Below are 22,863 nucleotides of genomic sequence, written 5' to 3'. Positions count from 1 at the left end.
TTGTGCAAATCATGCCCAACTCCCCTTGTAAATGTTTGACAGGTTGGGCACGGGGAGTGGTGGAAATGGTACTGTAGTGATGCTGGGGTACTGGGTACCAGGTACTCTGGCTACGCATACAACCAGGGCATGAGAGTCGTAGATTATTGGGACAAGAAAGAGACTGGAGGGTATTGTAGACCAGGAGTTCATTTCTCTTCCTCAACTCTGCTGCAGTTCTACATTCAGTACAATGTGACCACCGCATCTTGTGAAGTCGTCGTTGTTCTGGCGTGCCGAGCCCCGACATCCGACCTCTCAAGCCTCTCACGTCTCCTCTACTCAAAAATTGTCTCCAAACTCAATCCCAACCTTTGATCCCCTCCCGTGTCCACTCTGCCATTCTGCCACTACTTTCTCAATCTCTCCCCTCCATCCCTCCTTCGCTCGTGTCTTTCCACCATTCCACCGCCGCATTTCCAGCCTGTCAGCCTGGTCATCCCGCGTTCACCACATCTGCACCCTGTCTCGTGTTGAGGCACTCGATCATGCACTCCGCTATACACACCTCCTCCGACTAATGCCACAGATCGATTTAGCCTGATCCTCTCCCCATGTCGCTTCTCTCCAGAATAACTGCGACTTGACCTGACCACACCTGGCCACACCAGACCACACCTGGTCGGCCCAGAATCCCTCCTGGCCAGAAGAAATCATTCCCCTCCACAACGTACCATTGACCACCGCCCTGGTGCCACTCCTGTTCCTCGACAGGTTCCATCCACCTACACCAGCGTCCGCGTCCTAGCATCTCGCCACTCTGCCACAGGCCATGAACAGCAGCAGAAGAAGCAATCCATCTTCCTCCATCTCAGCTCCCTTGGCCCACGAGGTCACCTGAACCTGCACATCCTGCACGCCCCGGTACCTGCATCCAAACTCGAGGCCATTCTCCCATCCCGCAGTCCCGCAATCTTCTCCCTCACCCCCATCTTCCTCCCATCTCGCCTGAGTACTCATTCTCACCTTGTCTATTGACTCGTCAAGCCTTGTCCATACACATCCATCTCACCCTCCGCCAACCTCGACCGCTACCAGCGCCCGACTAGTTCCTGACTACCACCTGCCTCGATATCGACCATCTTCTTACACACCACCGCCGCAGCCTGTCCCTCGAACTTGCTGATTGTCCGCTGTTCTAGACTTGTTACAGAGACACGTGCATGCGAGTTGGTCTTGCACTGCTTTCACTCCTCCGCCGCATGTCCATTCCCTCTACTAGTTAATGATGGTGATTGCTCAACGATACCTACCATTCCTCGGCCCTCTGTCCTTGGCTGTGTAAGCTGTTAGCCTTACTCAGATCCCCTCTCGAGTTTGCCATGGCCGAAACTCAAGTCATCTCCAAAGCCGAGGACGACCTCGCCATACAACATGACAACGACAATGACTCCGCCAACGAGGGCCCTCCCGGCCTCGACGACGCCGAACCACAATCCGGAGAGCCTGCAAAGAAACGTAGACGAGTTGTCAAGCCAAATCCGGACAAGAAATTTGAATGCAAACATGAAGGCTGCGGCAAGAGTTATTCTCGCGCTGAGCATTTGTATCGCCATCAGTTGAACCGTGAGTCATTCTGAATATCGTTGTGTTCACGAGCCTAAGTTGTCTGAAGACACCCCAAAGACCATCTATCGATGTGACTACCCCGACTGCCATAGGTACTTCGTCCGACAAGACCTGTGCATCCGACATCGAGAGCGACACACCACCCATGGCTCTCAATTGCATAAGCGTGACACTTTCGCGCAGTCAAGTTCTTCTCAACAACCGCCCGCTGCCCCTGCTTCACGAATGCCCGTCGCTCAAGCCACCAACTACGCAATGCCTGCGCCTACTTTAAAGAGTCCATCTTACGACGATCAACCCCAACTTGGCAATATCAATCCTTCCTACCCTCCCGATGCGCAACATGGTCAACACATGCAAATGTCTAGCAACACTGTCTCACCTTCGACCGCCTCGACCGAGCCCAGATATCATCCTCAGACTCCGCAAACCAACATGGGTGCCCCGGAGCCCAGCATACATCGAACAGGAAGCAACAGCAGCAGTGGACCCAGCCCGCTCCAGAAACAAGAGCCTTCCTCGTGGCAGTCAAGCCTCCGCAGACAGAGTTTTCATGGAGAAGTCGGATCCCACAACACGTCATTTCCACCACCGGGCACAACACATCGGCATTCCTCCCCTAGCGTCCCGCAATCCCCCGTCCAGCAGTATTCCAGCTCTACTGTCAACCCTGGCCTCGGAGGACGTTCTCATTCTGATAGTGTTGTTACAAGGTCAAACGCCACGTTGAATGGTTATGGTCAATCTGCCGACATGAATACTCTGCCCTACAGCGCCACGAGCTATCAGAACGCCAATGCCTCACGACCAAACGACGCAGCATTCGTGGCCGCTGTATCCCACGGCCTTGCGACTAGTGATGGTTATCCTTACCCCATCATGAACAATCACATTTCTGCCATTGATATGAACACCAGCTATGGCTTTCCTGTCTTTGGAAGCGATGACTACACCCAAACCCCGTTCAACGTCGCCGAAGACTTCACCCATTGGCTCTTCAACGACAATAACTCGGGATCAAATGGCTTTTCTCCCCCCAACTACTTTCTTGGACAAGGTGGGCACGACGGTCAGCTAGTTACGCCATATTTCGCACAGAGCCCAACCCTACCGAATTCACACCACAACATGAGCAACCTTTCAAACACCAATTACAATCCGAATCAACCTGTTCATCCCATGAGTGTGAATAGCCTACTCGGGGCCACCGCAACAAGTCAGTATATCATGTCAGAGGCCAAACGACAGGAGCTTCTTGACCTGATGCAAACTCAATTTATCGAGAGACCCCACGACGCCGTCAAGAAGAGAAAGGATTCCGTTTTTGAGGGCGATATCGATTCTGAAGGCCATATATTAAGTCTAAGAATGATGCACACATATATCGGCTCGTATTGGTACCACCAGCATGCGCAATTGCCAATATTACACAAGCCCACTTTCTCGGCCGATCGAACCCCCAATCTATTGCTTCTCGCCGTCGTCGCCATCGGGGCCGCCACGTTAGACAAGGCTTACGGAACCTCTTTGACCGATTCTGCTGCCGAATTCGCAAACTTTGTTGCTTGGCACATCCGCTGGGAGATCATTAGAGATGCAGATTTCCGACCCCCGGCTAAGCTGTGGGTTTTCCAAACACTCCTTCTGATAGAAACCTACGAGAAGATGTATGCCACTAGAGCATTACACGAACGGGCTCATATCCATCACGACTCGACGTTGACTCTTATGAGGCGAGGAAGCTCTCTCCTCGGTCGCTCTGCTTCGGATTCACCGCCCAGCTTGCGCGGGGAACAGGATAGTGGCAGGTTATCTGGTCCATTTGCAACTTCCGAATCATCAAGATCCGAGGAATCGTGGCACAGATGGATCGTGACCGAAGCCACCCGGCGTGCGGCTTTTGGTGCCTTTGTGATAGATTCGACGCATGCCACGATGTTCGGACATGCCGCAAAAATGGTGGCTCATGAAATGAGACTCCCTCTTCCTTGTGATGAAGGCCTGTGGTCGGCTGTGTCTCCTTCTGAGGCGGGTCGTGTACAGTCATCCTTGCAGACCAATGGAGTCAAGCCTACCATGTTCCTGGAAGGGTTGAAGAAAACCTTGAACGGTCAAAGGGTACGGACCAATTCTTTTGGCCGTACTATCATCATGGCAGGACTACTGTCTGTATCTTGGCACATGACTCAGCGAGATCTTCAAATCTCTTCCCTGGGGCCACGAACTGCCAACTCGTTTGGCGGACCAGACAAGTGGAAGGGGGTACTTCTGAGGGCTTTCGACAATTGGAAACGAGATTTTGACGAGGCTCTCGCCGAAGCCGCTCCCGCGCCGAATTCGCCAGTCCCAGCCCCGGCGGTTACACTGCACGGCATGCTACGTCCGGTAGATGATGAGAACATCTTCGAGTCGAGGACTGTACTGCACCATCTTGCCCATATCGCCGCGCATGTGGATGTGGTCGATTGTCAGGTGTTTGCTGGTGCAAATCGACTGCTCGGAAGGTCCATCACTCCCAAGGACTACAGCGTCGTCCGCGAAAAAATTGAGCGCTGGGCGACCAAGGCATCGGCCCGTGATGCGGCCTTCTACGCTCTCAAATTTATTGCCCAGGTTCTAGTACCACCGGATGAAGCAATCGATGGCATCAGCAGTCGACTTTACGGACATGCAAGTCCGATTCTTCCACAAGCCTTTGAGCAGAATCAGTACTTTGCTCGAGATGACTTTCTTCTCAACCGTCCTTGGGTGTTGTATATTTCGGCGCTGGTGGTGTGGTGTTACGGCTTTGCTCTGGAAGGCCCTATCCAACCCACACCCCTAGAGTCGGACTTTGAGACATACGCTCAAAAGGAAAAGGATATGCGAGATTATCTGACTCGGGTCGGGGGCGTCCGAGCCCCCGACGACCTTGTTAGCGTCAAAGGACGGAATCGATGCCTCGGGCTACTCATGATATTGAAAGAGTCCTTTGAGAGCACCAGATGGGAGCTTACTCATGAAGCTGCGGGGTTACTAGGTAATGCGTGCATGAAGCTTCATGGCCTTGAAGGCGACAGAATTGTTGGTCCCGGCTCCCATGGTGCTCGAGATGAGTTCCCGAACCGAAATGCCAATGGACATGCACATGGCCCTCCTCGAGCGACCTACGCTCAAGAGCGACACCGAGGTGTGGTCCCTCTAAATGGTCCACCCACAGACTACAAGCACAATAGTGCTTGAGCAAATCTACCCTTGGAGCCAGGAGCATTAAAGTGGCCTTGTTCAATGGATTGACACTCTGATCCCGCATTAGGCAACCTTACGAGTTCCAAACTTCTCCTCACCTGCATATTTGCTTCCAACTACATCTGGACACGTTGGACATATATATTTATCGGGATTGTGATGACGAGATGCCACCACCTGGAGATCCAGTGTTTTGGACTACAGCATTTGGAGATCATGACCGACTTCAAGCACGAAATATGGTTGGGGTTAATCAAATGTGCGATCATCATCATCATCAACAACATCAGCAACATCATCATCATCATCGGATCATTCGCTTGTTGGGATTTATTTTGACATTTAATGCGCGTTCAAGCAGGCGGCTAACTGATACCCAATTTTGTCTTGTCATTGTTGGTTTTTGTTGATTTGTTTCTTTTCTGGCATTCATGTAAATAAGTCATGGTCGGATCAATTTGTTTGCGAGCCAGCGCTGATGAGCCATGGCATGCATGCAAGCATACATGGGAAATCGAAGATGTTGATTGAGAAACACGAAATGGCGACGCAACATTCTTCAAATTCCACTCGCCACGGGTCACTCGACTTCGACTACTCGACGTCCGTCCGGCCGACACAAAGCCTCACTCTCACACACTCATATGCTCACTCACGATTGACGATCATCATCAGCCTCAATTGCCTGGTCTTGCCGACAAGTCAAGGAGAGACATGACATGGGACCGACCTACTTCCCTACCTTCAGACCGGATGAAAATCAACCGGACGTATGTCGTCTCACATCACTTCTCACGTCTTACGTCTTACGGCTGCAGTACACATCATCGTTGTTCTCCACTGGTCTCTCTCTTCCTCTCTCTGTCTCCCTGAACGCACGCCCCTCGGCATCCCACTTACTTGCAATGCATATGCAACCAGGCAACCACCCCCTTAATCTTCGCTTATTAATGCATGTTGTTTTATATAGACCACATAAGCTTTATGAAGATCAATGCTATGACTGACGATTGCCATCCGTCCATAAAAATAACTTGCATGGATCCTTCCCTATGGGTAAGGGAAAGAGATACGTATCGTTCAAATATCAAAGTTATTAAAAGCGAATCAAGGATACGTTTGTTCTTATGACAAGATTCATTTTCTCATTGCGCTGCTTTTGTTCGTGCTATGAAGTGATTATTTCAACGTACATTTTCATGAGCTAGGTCGCCTCAATATGGGTATTAGACGAGATTTTTTGTTTTTACAAAATATGTACAACCCTCGTTCCTACTTCCTTTTTGGTGAGGTTGTGAGTGGAGATGATAGATGTCCGTACACGTAGTATGTACACTTCACCATTAGTCTTCGTCTTGTTCAGACAACGACTCGATCATTGTCATGTCTTGCGACAAACATCTCGGCACGACCAATGAGCTCCTCATACACGGTCCAAGCCAGAGCCGAACTGAGTGCCTTTCTGCCCATTCTCAAGCCTAAACCGTCGAAGAAACTCTTGAATCCATCTTCTTTAATCATCAATCGCGTGGCTTTGATCATATTGCCATATTTCCGGGGCATGAGTTGCAGTCTTGTCTTGACTGCGTCGAAGGGATTGGTGACGCCGGTTGCCAGTCCGGCTGCCAACACACCGCTGGATGCATTGATGGTAGCGCTGGACCCACTAGACCTTCGCTTATCCTCGACGCCGCCGGCGGCGGTGGAGGAAGACGCAACAGCGAATAGTTTGTTCAACCTCGCTTTACTGGCTTCGTAAAACACCACATAGAGACCCGCATACGGTGCGTCTCGTACGGCCGTGGCCCCGAATCCGGAGAAGAATCCCTTGAGGCCTTCGGTCGCATGGATGGAGCGCGCCGCGGAGGATATAGATTTATAAGTGTAGAAATCAGACTCATATCGAACCTTGATTACCGTGACAGGCATGAGAACGAATCCAGCAAAAACACGCGCACTGGCTCCGGTGAGCAGGTTTTGGATATTAGATAACTTCGGAAGGACGGAGGAGCCATGGGTGATGAGGGCGCTGTGTTGGAGAGTCGATTGAACGGATTGATTGGCGAGGATTTGGCGCAGTGAGCTGAGAGAGGTGAAATACAATGCGGAGCCGAATCCGGTGCGCAGAGCGGAGGGAACGGTTCCTCGCCACAGGCTGGCGATGGGCCGAGGACCGGAGAGGATTGAGCGGAGGACGGGGAGGAGAGAGGACGACCGGCTTTGTTGGACTCGAGTCTTGAGTAGATCGGCTGGTTGGAGGAGGACTGCGCTGGAGACGCCGGAGGTCAACCCAGCCAGGAAGTGGAAGGTAGGATGCGCCTTCCTCGAGTTCTGGCCTCCATGGGACATGTTCCGCGAGGAAGGATGTGCTAGTGGGCTGCACACCTAGGACTGGCGCAGAACTGTAGTGACTATAGATATGCGTGACTGCAGACCAATACTGATGGATGGCTCATGGCGATGGCTTGGGTGCGTAGGTGGAATTACGATTTGTCACCGCCTGGGTAGATGTGTAGAGAGTATGGGTTCTTCAAAAGGGAGAATAGACTCCGATGATCATCTTCCAGTCACCTCGTCGGGTTTCTGAAAGGCGAAGATCGAAATAGAGTATGTAATACACAACGTTGAAACGTCGAATGGAAGACGGCGGATAAAAACTGGAGCTTGGATGAAGTCACTCACTCATATGTCCGTCCATTTTTGGACGGCGCCAACGGTTGATTTAAACGCAACTAGTACGTTAGAGAAGCTCGCCAAGCAAAAGCGGCATCAGGTTGGTTCTCAGGCAGAAGCCACGTGATCAAGATTTTGTGCTCATGTCAATGGATATGCTCTAAGTCGGTGCTATATAAAAGCTCGGGGGTATCAAAACAGAATGGGTGCTTCCATAAAGTGCACATGGTATACAAACACTGGCCTTCTTTGGTCTATACCTAGAAACTCTTCCTTGGAATGCATGTGCGGTAGATGCCAGTCCCAGATATTCCCATGAGAGGGTAGGATGGCCTTGTGTATGAATCGGAATCGTGCTTCCACGAAGCTCCATGAAGTTCTTGCGGTTCAGAGGCTACGTGTAGCCGACTCTGGGATCGATGTGCCTGTCGTTATACCTCAACCCAGGATCTTGGTCGAATGTATCCCTCATCAACGGGCTGTACGGCAATACTGATCGCTGGTGAACACTGGAATGTTCGTCTGGTCCTCCTCAGAAATGATGCATGAACACAATCAAGCCTATTCAGCCAGTGGTTGGGTCAGGTTGAGTGGGTATCCAGATCGATAGGTCGTCTCGCCGGAGGCATCTGTTTCCGGTTGAGGTAGTTCTCATTTATCCAGCAACCTTCCGTGCTCATTCACCTTGGTCATTTTCATACCCTTCGGTCTTCATGTCGCTGAGGCCGAGGTCATCCTTTTCTTCTTGGGTTCTCTCATACTCCTCGGTAGAGATCTGAGGATCATTCCCAGAATCGACGTTCAGCTGCACGAAGGAGTTGGCCAGTGGATCCTCCAGCGTGATAGAGTATTCAAACTCTGCTTTGATGGCGCGATCCAGTTTGTCAAAGAATTGGTCCCACCTAGTTTTAGTTTCCGATGTCATCGAGTCGCCGCCTGAAAGGTCTTCGTCACCAACGTTGAATATTTGCCCGTGCAGCTGTTCACGAACTTGACTCAGGAGGCCTTCAACGGTTGTGAAACGCCCGCCCAGAGTTCCTGGTTGGACCTCAAGACCTAGGTCCAAACTTCTCAAAACACAAGATTCTGACTTGAGAATGTCTCTCGACATATCCTCTATCGTCTTGATCTGCAAGACGATGCGTTTTCCTTTTTCCGGAATCTCTCCTCCTGTCTTGACGTCGCTTGTTCGATAGCCACAATGGTCACACACAGTGGCCATTATGATGACCTCTTTGAAATGCGGGATGTTTGTCTTTTTCATATTGACCGTGCATGGTTTCGAACAAGCAGGACATTCCGAATGCAACTCAAACACTTCATCGTCAACAACGGTCACTCCCTCCATACCGCCACCTTCATCGTCTTCAGTGTCTGCAGCCAGTCCAAGTTGGGCATTCTGCTCGTGTGTGCGCAGATAGTCCTGTCGGCTATACTTTGATTCCTTATCTTCTGGCGAAGGCTCGATGAAGGAGTTGCCTGAGATGTCATCCAACGAGACTGTGACTGGGAAGGCGTCGCCTTGGAGCATTCCGTCCAATTTTTGAATGATGGACTCGAGAGCCGTAAACACCTCTGGACTGGCTTCCTTCCTAGTCGGTTGATCAAATTCCAAATCGGTCTTGATCTTCAGAATCATGCTTTCGAGGTTGGTCAATTGTCCGGGAGCAGCGGGCATCTCGAGGTCGATGGTTTCGATACGAAAGATACCGGTGTCGCTTCGCACGACTTGTCGTTGAAGGTCTTTAACATTGTCCAATCTGAAGGTGTACTTGGAACCCTTCTCTTGAATCTGACCGGCACTCTTAACAGTGTTGTTCTTCCACCCACAATGGTCGCACGAGAAAGATTCGAGAAGAATGTCTTTGAAAAATGGGATCTTGATTGGCAGGATTCGTGTCATGCCCTAAGAGGAGGGTTAGCACCATTCAAAGGCAAAAGTGGAGGATGCGTACATTGTCGTGACAGTTCATGCAAAGGCTTTCGATTTCATAGACTCCAGTCTCATTCGGATCAGCGTGGATGACGCCTGGCGCATTGGTGTTTGCCATCTTGCAAAAGTGAGCCACAGATAGTCTGGGCTCTGGTTGCTCGAGGTTGTGGAACAAAAATGGCCGGGTTAGTATCAACCATATGGATGGGTTGCGTTTGTTTGCCTCCTTGGGAAATGCGAGACGCTTCTGGAAGCAAAAATTTTTGGCTGACAGATTGAATTGAGGTCGACGTATGCCAAGAGAATGAGGGGTTGATGTTTATGGGCACCATGGGCGCAGGCGGGGAGGGGAGGGGAGAGGGCCAAGGGGGGTTCGCGGGTAGGAGACCTGGTGCCTGTCACGCCTGTACGAGATTCGGAGGTTTCCATGTTCTGGGCGTGCTCTGACCCCCAAACTGTGCCTAACCCACAAAATCATAGGCGCTAATGCACCCCTGCCTTTACCAGAACTTCGGAGCCGCGCCGCGGCACAATTCGCACCCATTGCCACCTGTGCGCCGATTTCAATAGACGTGACAAAAATTTTGATGTTCAGCGGCAGATGGAAAAGGTCATCGCTTCATCATGTCCATGAAACTGAGAGACGGTTGACTGCTAGTCTGAGTAGTGCGGTTCAAAAGGGCCTGCAAACCGTCTCGATCTTTTCTTGCTTTTGCCCTCTGCTTGCTACTCAACTTGGGTTGCGCCGCAGCAGCTGGGCCAGGGTTTATGGCAGTGTCGCGTCCAGAGGTGGCTTGAGGAGCATTGGTTTTCTTTGATGGAGCCAAGATACCACGCTTGACTTTGCCTTTCTTCTCCGACTGCTGCTTCGTGACCCTACGGCATACCAGGCACTGTGAATTTTTAACCACCTTTGTGGAAGCTGTGGCTTTGTCGGACGCAAGTTTTCCGGAGGATTTCATCTTGCGTGAAACTATCCTCGTTGACGATGTCCATCCATGAAGCAAAATAGTGCCACAAGCGGCACAAACGTCCTCCACAGCGTGTCGAGCGGGTTGGGGATCAATGCTGCCAAGGGCATCTCGTTCCCTCATCAAATGCCTCGAAGTCGAGGGGCAAGATAGAAGCAGTGTTTGAGCTGACGTTGAAAGAAATTTATTTCGCACATCTCGATTTGCAGGTCCCATGAGAGCTGTGTTGATGTGTACCTGGAGAGTGGTACGGAACTGACCTCCTGTAGATGCTACCACCAATAGCTATTTCACAAACTAGGTCTCTCGATTTCCGTATATCTTTGGTCCTCCCAGAGCGACTAGAATGTTAGTGTCTGTAGAATGATTTGGAATGAATGAGCCGTGGCAGATGCCAAGACCTCAAACTTGAGTTCAATAGGCACTGTTAGACCCGTCGGACCCCGGGACAATGAACCATTGGTGGGTACCTTAGGTGAGGCTGAAGGCCAAAGAGCCTTGAAGTTGAATTAAACGCCAGAACCTTATAGGTATGGGATTTAACCGCGTTTGTATCTCGAAACCGTCAGCTTCGTTGACCGCGGACCGCACACAGGGTTCTTCCGTCCTGTTCCGACCGGTATAATTCCGGTGCCTGTCAACCCCGCCTGCCCCTCCAACGTTGTTTCCTCTCTTTGCTGCATGCTGACTGACAATCCTGCCACGGTTGGTAGGACGTGTTGCGCAAATCTGGTAGCTTATTAGATAGGTAGCTAACCAGTTCAGCTGCTGACCAATTTACTGCTACACAAACCACGTTATACGATCTATTTTCTCTTCACGTAAGACTTGAGTACTCTGATGCAGGCTCTTGAGGTCTTCGTGGTGCAAAAACCAATCATCTACTGCATACGAACTTCCGTCTATAGGACGAATTGCCAAGGAGACCCTACCTAAGTGACCCATCGCCTTGCCGTAATGAGGGACCTCGGATGTGGATTCAAGTAAGGGTCGAGACACAAAGGGCTCTGCCCACCACCTAGTAAGACACCTCCTCGGTTCTTCCCCACTAGTTCCGTCTTCTCGTTCTCCTCCTTTAAGACACCCTTTCCCCCTAGTACTACTACCTGTACCGAAGAAGGCATCTTGTGAGCATCCAAACATGTCTGACTGCTGCAAATCCGGTTTCAAGTGGGACGGTAAGCCAGTCGGCACCGAGACCAAACTCGCCAACGTCGATGCCTATGTTACTGGCTCGAATAAAGACGTGGCAGTGTTGATCGTCCACGACATCTTTGGCTGGACCTTTCCCAATGTCCGTCTTCTCGCCGATCATTATGCTAGTGAAGCTGGAGCTACGGTGTACGTTGGAGACTTGTGAGTGACAGCAGTGCTTGATCCTCTGCTAGCACGCAGGCTGACTTTGGGCATAGCTTCGGTGGAGAGGTCGTCCATCCAGACACAATGTCGGACCCGGCCAGGCTTGCTGCCTTCGATGTTGGTGCTTTCCTTGGGAAAAATGGCAAGGCTGTCCGAGAGCCTGAAATTGCTGCCTGTGCCAAAGCACTGAAGCAAGAACTTGGATTCAAAAAGGTTGGCGCTGTAGGATTTTGCTATGGTGGCTGGGCAGTCTTCCGTTTGGGGGCCAAAGGTCCGTATTAAAAGTTCTCTTACAAACGATCTATTGTTGTATATTTGGCTGACTGTGGAAACCCTTGCCCATTCCAGGAAACGCTCTGGTCGACTGTGTTGCTGCAAATCATCCATCTCTCCTGGAAAAGTCCGAGGTCGACGCTATCTCTGTCCCAGTGCAGGTCTGCGCAACGGAAAACGATCCCTTTTTGGCCGGCGAAATGATCGAATACATCAACAAAGTTATTCCAACGCTCGGTGTTGAATATGACTACCAGTACTTCCCAGGACAAGTGCATGGATTTGCTAGTAGAGCTGACACCAGCGACCCCAAGCAGGTCAAGGCATTGGAGCGAGCCAAAAACGCCACCGTGTCGTGGCTTCGAGAGCATTTGAGCTCATAGACAGGCATTGACATGTCGACCATGTAACTTGACATGGAGGGTGATAGCGATCTGGGGCGGATACCAAGAGCTCCAAAGTACCAAGAAGGCTTCACAACCACATAATCACTCCTTTCTAGTCACAGTAATGCACAGCTAAACTACCCTTGTCCCCTCTTGACAATATCGACGACCATTAATAAATGAAGTCGATCAGGCCCTACACATGCGTTTATCTCAGGGTATAATAACTTCATATTACTGCCCTCTTTGGATCAATGGAGGGTGAGCCCACTTCAACGTCACTGATATCTTAAGCCTAGTAGTATATACCGACCAAATTACGATCAAACCATATATTCGGGCCGACTATCGTGGAGGGAGTGCTATCTAAATAGGCTTTATCAACGGTCTCCCCCCTCACAAACACGTGGATATTTGCGGGGGGACAGGGGGTTGACCACGGGCTGAAGTACTGGAGGGCTAATCAAAATGCCCAGGGTCAATACTACACCATCATTAATCCACCCTTACTCATGGTGATGAGAACTAACTGATAGATTCCCTTCATCTCTCGTTCCCCCCTAGACAATCACTGCACTACTACAACGAAGACTTCACGCTCATTTATCAAGCATACAAAACGGATACTCGAGTCCTGAATCAAGGTTATCTTGGCCCATCATCTTCGCAACAAACTTTGACTTTGCCAAATGTGCTGTCTCCCATCGTAGACTTTAGCAATGATGGCATGGCAATGTCTCGATGTTGCGGCCTTCTGAGAGACCAGTGAACATCGAATGGCAGTCGAAGAAAACCACTCACGAAAGACATCAATTAGGGACGAGAACATTCATTGTAGCTGGAAATCTCATTTTAAAACTCGCGTCATGAATTGCTGCGTTAACAGATCCCCACAGATGCCATGTTCTCACCAACACATTCGCCTATTGGTACTCCTGAGACTGTGCCGTTTCGTTGGATCCAACGACCTCGGTACCTAGTATCTCGCTAGTTGCGCCATGGCACAGGCGACAAACACGGCTTTGAGCTGTTCTTCCTTTTTCTTCACCAAGTCACTTAAGTTCACTCTCATCTAAACCAAGTGGTTGGGACAGAGCGGAAGTAGGACTCGACGTCTACTGCACATGAATGTCAGGTGGATCTCTTTCGTATTTCCCTGGCCCAAAGAAGAGTAAATGGATTATTTAGTGCGTACCTAGGATACTTATAGTATATGAGTACGCATATTAGTGACTTCGGGTGGGTCTTTTATCACGCTGGGAAAGGGCGATTCAATCACATCCACGCCTCAACCTTCTCTGCATGCCGTGCAGTGTTTAGCGAGGTCAGTTATATGCATCAGCGATATTATACAAAAACATCACAGAATTTCTTTAGCAGCTGTAGGTGAGCAGTCATCTACGTAGTGGAAATACCACCAGAACCCGTGTCACCCTAAGGATCTTATTGCTCTATTTTCGGCTTCGTGCTCAAGTGATAGGTACAAATCGAATTACGCAAATGTGGCATTGGTGGGTCTGTTGGATCTCGGAATATGAAAGCTACCGACTGGTTCTGGGCAGAGTCTAGCCATGTTGGTGTATTAATACGAATAGCCGTTCTTTCGGACGAACGCTATCATTTATATGCATCGGTTCAGGAAAGCGAGGGAAACCCAGATTAATTGTACTTATGATTAGCCTACCGAACATGATTGGCTTCACGTCAACCATGGCTTTTGTTCTTGGATAGTATGATTGGCTCCTGGAATGACCTTCCATTGTGGATGAGCCATCCGGGGAATCCCTGACTTCTATAAAATTCCCGACCGCACGTGGGAGTGTCCCAGAAGGACCCCTACTTTTGTAGGGGACTTCAGGGTTCCCTTTCGTTGCAACCGCGAGTCCCAAGTCTCGAACCATACATACATGTATTTCACTACGGTCAGCCCACCCAAAAGGGCTCGAACGTTATTGAAGCCTCGAGTGCTATAATGGCGGATATACAGAAGTGTCACTCGCGCATTGAAGTCATTCCTCGATCCTTCTCAGGTGGTACGATACCTGGATGAGCTCTTTGGTCTACAAAAGTCACTTTTCACTTCAATATATTGTGTGCCTCCAGATGCCTCGGGAGCTACTCATCATGAGATACGAGTAGACTGACAGGCTTATCTATGGACCCAAGGATAGTCGGTAAAGCTAGGTGGATACAGGATACGGCGCCTTATCAAAAGACCCACGAACCTCTTTGGGAATACTTCGAGGCTTCGAGTTCGCGCAATGGACTCCACGCAGGTCTATATCTAGCTGAATACTTCCATGGTCTGGATATCTTCTCATACCTCACTGCATATTTCTAGAATCTAGCTTACTGGATTCCATAGACTTGCCAGTATGTCTGCTCGACGTTTCGTCTCTTTGTTATGGAGTGCATCAGTTCTCCTTGCGCCGACATCACTGGCGGTAGCTGTCAGCTCCGGCAAGGCTGTCCACAAGTTGAATGCTCGAGGATTCTATGATCATTTGGACCCAGAAAACTTCATTATTGCCTCAGTGATTCAATCCCCTTTGTGAGAAACATTGAAAATCCCACGGTGTGCTAGTGTTAATGTCATACAGTGAAGGCCCAATTCCCGTGTCTGTCTGGACCGAGCCACAGTCGCTTCCCCAGGGAACCTGGAACATTACTTTGACAACCCAAAGAGCTGTCAGATTCATCCACGAAGCTGCTGCTGGCGGCGTTGGTCTGCTGGCATTTCCTGAAGTGTGGTTTCCAGGGTAGATAATTTCCTAGTCCGCTGTGCTGAAGTTTTCCCTAATTGTCTTGTCAGATACCCTTTCCCGATGAAGGCTCAACCTAAATACACCCAAGATTACATTGACAATTCTCTTGTCGAGGGTGATTCCAATTGGAACGCTTTGGTCGAAGCTGTCCAAGAAGCAGGGATTTACGTTGCGATTGGCGCCTCTGAACGCCGAGGGGACTTACTCTTCATGACTCAAGTTCTCTGGTCCCCGGAGGGTGAGAAGCTCATCCATCGTCAAAAGGTTCGTGCGAGTGCGTATGAGCGCAATCTGTGGAGCGACGGGGACTGGAATGATCTGAAAGTGGTTGCCACTCCGTATGGTCGTATTGGACTCCTTGAGTGTTGGGAGTAAGTGTTCTGTGTCTCTTGCTCGGCCAGTTGGCTGCTGACCTGGTCTAGACATCTACATCCCCAGATGACCTTCCCAATGCAGGCCCAGCTTGAGGACATTCACGTCGCCATGTACCCAAATTTTGCTGATCCCCACATGGTCGACAATCCTGAAACTGTCTTGCATCCTTTCAGCTCCATGAAGGTCAATATGGCCGGAGTGCATGTGTACACTGCTACCTCCAAGACCTGGACCGTCGTAGCTGTCAATGGTGGCTCACTCATCATGAATCCTGTTGGGGTGATTCAGTCCATGATGGGACCTTTTCCTCAGGGAACCTATGATGCTCCTACTTACCATGGAGTCAGTGTCAACACGACGACTTTCCGAAAGAACAGGACTTACGAGGTAAGTATCGGACTTCCTGCCCAATATACAATAAGCTCACAATTGGATTGTAGATCAACAGCCAATTTGGCTTTGGGTCTCTGCTGGAAATGATTCAAGCGTATCCCGACTATATCCCGAAGGACACTGGGACATGGGTGCAAAAGAAGGAGGTGACTGTCTTCTACCTTTTGGAACAAGCGGCCCAGAATATCACCTACTTCGACGGCGATGATAGCGCAGAGACAATTCTATAGATTCGTAGACACTGCGGACAGTATGTCTCGAGCTTACCACGCCCTGACCTGAAGCCTCTTTTATGAAAGCGGATGGAGTAACAAGCGAGGTAGTGTTATCGGGGCAAAACCAGCTCGCTGGCAAGCTGACACTCGCCAGCACAGTCCGTACAAAAATAAAAAGTTACCTGGATCTGTTTGCTAGGACATGTTCGAGCACAAAGCAAAATGTTCTCAGGCCAAAAAAAGGAGGGATGTCTGGAATGGCACGTGACAATTTTGGTAGCAATCCTACTTCGGAGCATTGGGAATCTGGACGCCGCTGCCAAGATATGAATATCAGACTCAATATGTCGAATATCTTCCACTCTTTAGCAACAGTGTTCACAGTCTCTTTCATCGGAGTAATCTTTCGGTTCTCCATTGAGCTTAAGGGTCTGTATCGCCAATTGCACGATGAGGACATCCTCTCCCAAAGATTGTGTCCTTCGCTCTTCCCCGCAATCAATAAAGTCTTCCACGCTGGCATCGATCTGAAATACCCCAGGCAGAGCACAGAACGTTGTGAAAATCTCCAAAGTTGCACGCTGAACAGAGCAAAATGTCCGACGAAAGCCAGTCGGACAACCGAATGGTTCGACTTGCAATCGAGGGATGCGTGAGTCTCTCTTTGCTTCCCATTCTTGACGAGATCTTTTATTGACTGCTTCAGGGCCATGGCACTCTCCACGCGATATACGCGTCAGTGACAGAGTCATGTAGAATCAAAGGCTGGGATGGTGTTGATTTATTGATCATAGGTGGTGACTTTCAGGTTGGTGTCCTGCAATCTCGGTATTTGCTTCTTGCTGACAGAATCCCGCTAGGCCGTGCGGAATCAACACGATCTCAATGTTACTTCAATGCCTCATAAGTACAGACGAATGGCAGACTTTCATGAGTACTACAGTGGTGCAAGGGTCGCCCCTTACCTGACCGTGTTCATCGGAGGAAACCATGAAGCAAGCAATCACCTCTTCGAGCTCTACTACGGAGGCTGGGTCGCGCCAAATATCTACTACCTCGGGGCTGCAAACGTCCTTCGATTCGGACCTCTTCGAATAGGCGGTCTTTCCGGAATCTGGAAACCATATGACTACAACAAGCCTCACTTTGAAAGACTTCCTTACAGCGAGCGCGATATTGGTAGCATCTACCATGTCCGTTCAGTGGATGTCAGAAAACTCCTAGCTGTGCGGTCGCAAATCGACATTGGACTTTCACATGATTGGCCACAAGGAATTGAAATGCTAGGCGATCATCAGTGGCTCTTCCGCTCCAAACCGGGATTCCAGACAGACTCCATCTCTGGCCGGCTTGGGAGCGTTGCCGCAAAATACTGCCTAGAGTATTTGAGACCGCCTTACTGGTTCTCAGCGCATCTCCACACAAAGTATGTCGCAATTATGCATCATGACAAGTACCAGCCACCCGGTGCCAGCACATCAGTTGAAAACAAATCCTTCTCGAAGAACAGCGTCCCGAAGCACGACACAGGAAACATAGACCAGAGCCGGGATCAGAATGAGATCTCAGCATGGCAGCAGTTCGGTGTTGGAGCGCAAAGAGCAGAAGCTGAAGAAAACGGCCAGATACTGCGCGAGAGGGAGAGCCGTCGTTTCGAGGAAGCGCAAACAGGTGTTCATCGAGGGCCGCAGTACGTCTTCGAAGAGACTTTTAAACAGGTAGTCTCGAGTGACGATTTGGCTCGAAACGTCATCTCCACTACCACCAACCAGGTAGACCACGACCAGCAGGACTTGGGAAAATCGTCTACAGTATCTCAATTGGACGGTTGTGTCTCATCGAGACCCAGCAAGAAGCAGCGACTACACAGTCCTGACCCACAAGGAAATGATCAAGGTACTCTCAATACTTCAAGTGCTGGCAACAATCCTCCACAAGCAACTGCCAATCCAGACGCCATCGACATTGAGATGAGTGACGACGAAGAGGAGGTTGATCACCCCCCTATCATGGAAAAGGCAGTCGAGCCAAGTGGAGGATCGTCACAAGCTCGCGATGAACCGACCATTCAAACCCCTGCTGTCGACCAGAACAAGGCGATGAATGACAACTCTTACGAGAGTGAAGATGGCGGCGTCGAGTTGAACTCAAAAGCAAGTTCCTCCGCCCCTGTCCCAACTGCAGGTGTCCCGCTCGAACACCAGGACTCTCCTTTAGCATCACCCGCGTTTGAAGATTCTGAGCCCCTGTCCCAGGTCAAGGCGTTGGAGCAGCCAGTGGACGCGGTGAAAGATGTTGATGCCAACACCAATGCCAAACCTGAAAGCCAGGTCTCAGAAGAAATGCGGGCTCAGCTCGCTGCCCTCTCAGGAACTTTCAGTCAGCGAGAACAAGTCACGACATCGCCGGCTCTCCCACATCCAGAGACCATCACCAACAAGACAACCCACTTCCTTGCCCTAGGCAAATGCGAACCATTCCAAGAATTCCTTCAACTCCTTGAAGTCAAATCCATCACAGAGCCCGAAGGCCCCTCCTCCCTTGTTCGTCCACTGAAGCTATCATACGACCCCGAATGGCTTGCCATCCAACGTGCATTCGCGTCAGAGCTTTCCTTGGGCGGACACCCCAACCACCGTGCCCCTCCCCATCGCGGCGACACCTACTATCGAGACGAGATTCACCGTGAGTCGGAGTGGATCAATGAACATGTCGTGAAAGCCGACAAATTAGACGTGCCATTGAATTTCACCATTACCTCACCTGTCTATGACCCTGACCTTCACGTGCAGCAGCATGAGATGCCTCGTGAGGTCAGCAACCCGCAAACCCAAGCCTATTGTGACTTGATTGGCATTGAAAACAAGTTTGATATCAGTGAGGAAGAAAGAGACGCGAGGATCCAGCAGGGTCCACGGCCAAGTGATGACGATCGAGGCGGAGCGAGAGATCGACGCGATGGTGATGGACATCGTGGCAGAGGAGGCGGTGGATATGGTGGTCGAGGTCGTGGAGGCTTCGGTTTCGGTCATCGCGGAGGTGGGAGAGGTAGGGGTCGTGGGGGTGGCCGTGGCCGTGGCCGATACCATTGAGATTGAAGTGTCATTGACTTGTAGCAAAACATCAGCGTGTGGTTACGCTGCTATGATCCTATCTCCCGAGCTGAGTCAGCGTCGATGAGGGATTGTATGTATCATAGGAATTGTGTGTGGCGTGGAGACAAAAATGATACCCCTGGACAGTCATTCGAATGATCAGTGAACAGCAGTATTGTCAAGTATATTCATCATAGAAGCACTGACACCCAAGAATCCCGTTTGCGCAGTTTCCATGTTCAAGGAGTGATTGGCGGGTCTATCATTGTGTTATTGGAGGCAGCTCCGTTTTATTTTACAGCGACTGAGCCTCCGCCACTTGGTCTAGATGACTTATTTATCCGATCCAACTTCCTCAGAGTATTCTTCTTCCACGCCTCAAACGCCTTTGTCCTGTAATCGCTCAAGAAGTCCACAGATTCCTGCATCATTGTGCCCAGACCAGGCAACAGAACACCTTCGGGGTCGTCCTGCTCCTCTCCACGAACATCCGCACCACGGAGACGACTCTTTTTCCCACTCAACATGTCATCATCATCTTCCATTTCAGCCCCGTCCTCGCGATACTCAAACTCAAACTCTGCTTCCGGCACATTGTCCCACCAGTCCTGATCTCGAATGTAACCGTCTCGATTGACGCAGCGGATCCATTCCTCTACACCAGCAGATCGATGTGGATACTGGAGCTCTTGCACCGCCTGCTGAGAGATAGCCTTGTATACTGGGACGGTCATTTTAGATGTTTGCATCTTTGTCAATGTCATGAGGTAGAGGGCAATGAGGAGGCCTGTGACGGTTTCGTCAAGGCTCGCACCGCTTGGAATACGGGTGTCTTGGTCCCCATCGTCTGTTTCTGCCGATGGTGGCCAAACTCCGGCTAGTTCGAGGACGATGCAAGTGCCAGTGTAAACGTGAGGCGCCAACAGTGGAGTGTCAAAAAGCCGACATAATTTGCGGATTGAAGGCATAGTGAACCTGGGAGCTTCAAGTTCTCCCTCAGCGAGGGTGCTAGCAGGATTGATGGTCTTTATTTTCCCCAAGAACGCATGGCTCTTTTTGGTTTTTGAGGGTGTGCCAGCGTCGACAGGACTGGCAATATCCCGGCCCCCTCTGCTCGATTTGACTGAACCGTCCGCTGCTCTTTTCTTGGAAGTTGGCGTAGCGGACCCTGCTGCTTTCGAACGTGTCATTGATGCACTGGCCGAAGCTCCTCCTTTTTCATCTAGAAGGCCTTCCAAGAATGCAACCAACTTTTTGTACACCACAGGCTTGCAAGGGGCGCCGCCAGATTTGACGGCCGGTAGCCGGCATTGTGCTCTGAGACGCCTACATGCTATCTCGCAACATGCATGTGTGCGAGCGATCTCCTCTTCCGGTTTCAAGTTTGAAGCCCGTTGCCGGGACTGTGCCAGAAGAGACTCGGATAGATGGACAAGGGATGGAGGGAGTTTGGAGGCGTGGCTAGGAAGGAGGAGTTGTAGGGACTGGCGGACGGTCGAGGACGACATTGATGACGAAGGAGGATGTGAGGAGGGAGGGAGAAAGCACAAGAGGTCGCCGCTGTCTCATCAAGTCTTGGTTGTTAGGTACTAGGTTCGATGTCGATATTGACTGTAGACTTACTCTTCCAGATCTGCCAATATTGTTGCTGGGGACACATTAAAGTTGATCCCCGCGACGCGTCATTGGAAGGCAGTTGCACGCGTCGAGTGCTTGCAGCAACGCTAACCAATCTCGGTTTAGGCTTGTTAGACATATCGATCGCCCTTGCCTTTACCACAACTCGTCATTTCGCTCCTGCTTGTACGATGGATTTAATTCATGGCAAGTTTTTTGCAGTAAATGCAAGTCTGTATCTCTCTCCACGACCAGTTTCCAAGTACATTTGTCCCTTCAAGCCTCAGGCTCATTCCGTCACCCGCTCAACCGCCGCCCGAAGTCTCTCGCATGGTTTCGATGGTGATGTGCTCCCACTTGACGATGCGTGTGCCTTCCAGCATACCGATACATAGAATCATTGATCCGATCATCAATGCTGACCGAGTCCGTTTCGTAGATCTGCACACTTTTGACTAACCAGAATGCTTGCTCAAACGCTTCAGGATTCTTTTCCACATACTCGCTGCATGTCGGTGCCAAAGACGCGCACGAAGATGTGGTCCAACCACCGTTGATCCATGGTCCACAGAAATTGGTATTGAGGATGATTCGCAGATCTCGAAAATATGGTTCCAGATTGGTACCATTTCGACTAAAGACGGCAGTAGGCGTGCCCCAACTGATTTGTGCGTCTGCGTCGATGTACCCCGAGGAGTTTTGTCCAAAGATTTGCTCGCCAAGGGCTCTGTCCATTTGCCATGCCTTGATCCATCCACTCGTGTACTCGACCACCATAAATGAGCCGAGCTGTCGATTGAACTCGCTGCCAAATGCTTCTTGGGGTAGAACAGAGCTTATACTACACCCCCTTCCCCCAGAAGTTACCACATTGCAGTCAGTCGTTAGTGCAACGCCATTCTGGATACCACCCGCGAGTTTGGAGGAGATGTTCGACGGGCTTGTGTAATCATCAAGCGTCAGTATTTTGCTGGTATGTAGTGACAGCCGATTTTGAGTCTGATCATTGATGCCCTCGAGAATGTCGATCTCACCGGCGTCAGGCCATGGTCCATCAGTGCCGAGCATCCAAAACGCAGGCCAAACTCCACAGCCGCCGGGCATATGGTAGATGTCGGCGACGAAGAGACCCTGATTGAAGGTTTCTTTTGACTCTAGCCGTAGAGACGGCCGTCCTGTGGGTGTAAAGTTTCGTGAGTCTACACCGAGGTAGAGAAGGTCTGTCACTTCCTTGGTTGTATTGTCATCGTATTGGTAAATGTAATCGAAGACTCCAGTGAGCTGATTGTCGAGGGCTGATCTCATGTCCTGATAACTGACAAACCCATTTGCTGCGTCGTATCCGCCGTGAAGGTCGAAACCATCAAAGAAATACTCGTCGGCAGTGTCAGGATTGGTGGGAAACACTGTATAATTCTTGACGAGTCTGTAGTTTTGAGGCGAGCCTTGCGCAAGCAAGACACAAGTGCCAAGTGCGTATAAGGCAATTGCTTTCTTCATATTGAGACCAACAGAGATGAATGGAATGCTGAGATACACACGAGTGCTCTGAACAGAATCCGCGTCTTATTTGTCGCAATTAAGGCTGTTCAACTTGGTAAGCGTTTCGAGTTTGAGATATTCAGGGTTCTGGGTCAAGTTGGGGAGAAGATCACACCTCATGGCATATTTGACAAACTGATGAGACTGCAAACAGAAATGATCACCCGTGTCATTGAAAGACTGGTGTGATTGATTGAGAGGAAGCAAACCAGGGCATCATTCATATTGAATGGGCACAATAGCCATTGCATGAATATATTCAGCTTCTCCAGTGAAAGCATTGTTCAATCAGAAAAACTTATCCTCAGTCAACCATGTGAAAATCAATGCTGCCAACAATAGCTTGAAACACAGTGTCCAAGATCCGCGAGAGTGTCTGGAGAAATCTTGGACTCTTCATGGAAGTCCCTTTGAATTGACTCCTTGTGCA

General features: G+C 50.2%; 7 protein-coding genes across 7 annotated transcripts; 4 read left to right on the top strand and 3 right to left on the bottom strand.

Moving 5' to 3' along the window:
* The first annotated feature begins 419 nt into the window (after nt 1-419).
* PV10_04925 (uncharacterized protein) lies at nt 420-5,939 on the top strand. Its single transcript, XM_016369516.1, has 2 exons — nt 420-1,605; nt 1,655-5,939. Exons 1-2 carry the CDS (start codon nt 1,362-1,364, stop codon nt 4,828-4,830), a joined length of 3,420 nt encoding a protein of 1,139 aa, XP_016225304.1. The 5' UTR covers nt 420-1,361; the 3' UTR covers nt 4,831-5,939.
* Nucleotides 5,940-5,967: 28 nt separating this feature from the next.
* Nucleotides 5,968-7,480, bottom strand: PV10_04924 (uncharacterized protein). The gene has a single exon (XM_016369515.1). The coding sequence runs from the start codon at nt 7,183-7,185 to the stop codon at nt 6,196-6,198; it is 990 nt and encodes a 329-aa protein (XP_016225303.1). The 5' UTR covers nt 7,186-7,480; the 3' UTR covers nt 5,968-6,195.
* Nucleotides 7,481-7,602: 122 nt separating this feature from the next.
* On the bottom strand, nt 7,603-9,695 carry PV10_04923 (uncharacterized protein). Its single transcript, XM_016369514.1, has 2 exons — nt 9,465-9,695; nt 7,603-9,415 (listed from the first exon to the last, which is right to left on the bottom strand). The coding sequence occupies exons 1-2, from the start codon at nt 9,558-9,560 to the stop codon at nt 8,186-8,188; spliced, it is 1,326 nt and encodes a 441-aa protein (XP_016225302.1). The 5' UTR covers nt 9,561-9,695; the 3' UTR covers nt 7,603-8,185.
* A 335-nt stretch (nt 9,696-10,030) lies between these two features.
* PV10_04922 (uncharacterized protein) lies at nt 10,031-10,437 on the bottom strand. The gene has a single exon (XM_016369513.1). It carries the CDS (start codon nt 10,402-10,404, stop codon nt 10,054-10,056), a length of 351 nt encoding a protein of 116 aa, XP_016225301.1. The 5' UTR covers nt 10,405-10,437; the 3' UTR covers nt 10,031-10,053.
* A 978-nt stretch (nt 10,438-11,415) lies between these two features.
* Nucleotides 11,416-12,648, top strand: PV10_04921 (uncharacterized protein). Its single transcript, XM_016369512.1, has 3 exons — nt 11,416-11,769; nt 11,826-12,043; nt 12,121-12,648. The coding sequence occupies exons 1-3, from the start codon at nt 11,555-11,557 to the stop codon at nt 12,426-12,428; spliced, it is 741 nt and encodes a 246-aa protein (XP_016225300.1). The 5' UTR covers nt 11,416-11,554; the 3' UTR covers nt 12,429-12,648.
* A 2,158-nt stretch (nt 12,649-14,806) lies between these two features.
* Nucleotides 14,807-16,194, top strand: PV10_04920 (uncharacterized protein; the record flags this gene model as incomplete). Its single annotated transcript, XM_016369511.1, has 5 exons — nt 14,807-14,982; nt 15,032-15,190; nt 15,244-15,567; nt 15,619-15,958; nt 16,012-16,194. 5 exons carry the CDS (start codon nt 14,807-14,809, stop codon nt 16,192-16,194), a joined length of 1,182 nt encoding a protein of 393 aa, XP_016225299.1.
* Nucleotides 16,195-16,562: 368 nt separating this feature from the next.
* On the top strand, nt 16,563-19,271 carry PV10_04919 (uncharacterized protein; the record flags this gene model as incomplete). The annotated part of the gene is made up of 3 exons (XM_016369510.1): nt 16,563-16,831; nt 16,886-16,987; nt 17,040-19,271. Exons 1-3 carry the CDS (start codon nt 16,775-16,777, stop codon nt 19,269-19,271), a joined length of 2,391 nt encoding a protein of 796 aa, XP_016225298.1. The 5' UTR covers nt 16,563-16,774.
* Between the last annotated feature and the right edge of the window lie 3,592 nt (nt 19,272-22,863).

The sequence above is a fragment of the Exophiala mesophila genome (assembly GCF_000836275.1).
Source record: "Exophiala mesophila strain CBS 40295 unplaced genomic scaffold supercont1.3, whole genome shotgun sequence".
Taxonomy (NCBI): Eukaryota; Fungi; Ascomycota; class Eurotiomycetes; order Chaetothyriales; family Herpotrichiellaceae; genus Exophiala; species Exophiala mesophila.
Note: the sequence above shows the minus strand (reverse complement) of the source record. Positions and strands in the feature narration are given on the sequence as shown.

Excerpts from the sequence above, each read along its gene's own strand:
- PV10_04925 (XM_016369516.1), top strand. The coding sequence starts at position 1,362 with ATGGCCGAAACTCAAGTCATCTCCAAAGCCGAGGACGACCTCGCCATA. Across the intron at positions 1,606-1,654 it reads GTATCGCCATCAGTTGAACC|ACACCCCAAAGACCATCTAT; the intron begins GTGAGTCATTCT and ends AGTTGTCTGAAG.
- PV10_04924 (XM_016369515.1), bottom strand. The coding sequence starts at position 7,185 with ATGTCCCATGGAGGCCAGAACTCGAGGAAGGCGCATCCTACCTTCCAC.
- PV10_04923 (XM_016369514.1), bottom strand. The coding sequence starts at position 9,560 with ATGGCAAACACCAATGCGCCAGGCGTCATCCACGCTGATCCGAATGAG. Across the intron at positions 9,416-9,464 it reads GCATGAACTGTCACGACAAT|GGCATGACACGAATCCTGCC; the intron begins GTACGCATCCTC and ends CCCTCCTCTTAG.
- PV10_04922 (XM_016369513.1), bottom strand. The coding sequence starts at position 10,404 with ATGAAATCCTCCGGAAAACTTGCGTCCGACAAAGCCACAGCTTCCACA.
- PV10_04921 (XM_016369512.1), top strand. The coding sequence starts at position 11,555 with ATGTCTGACTGCTGCAAATCCGGTTTCAAGTGGGACGGTAAGCCAGTC. Across the intron at positions 11,770-11,825 it reads ACGGTGTACGTTGGAGACTT|CTTCGGTGGAGAGGTCGTCC; the intron begins GTGAGTGACAGC and ends CTTTGGGCATAG. Across the intron at positions 12,044-12,120 it reads CTTCCGTTTGGGGGCCAAAG|GAAACGCTCTGGTCGACTGT; the intron begins GTCCGTATTAAA and ends TGCCCATTCCAG.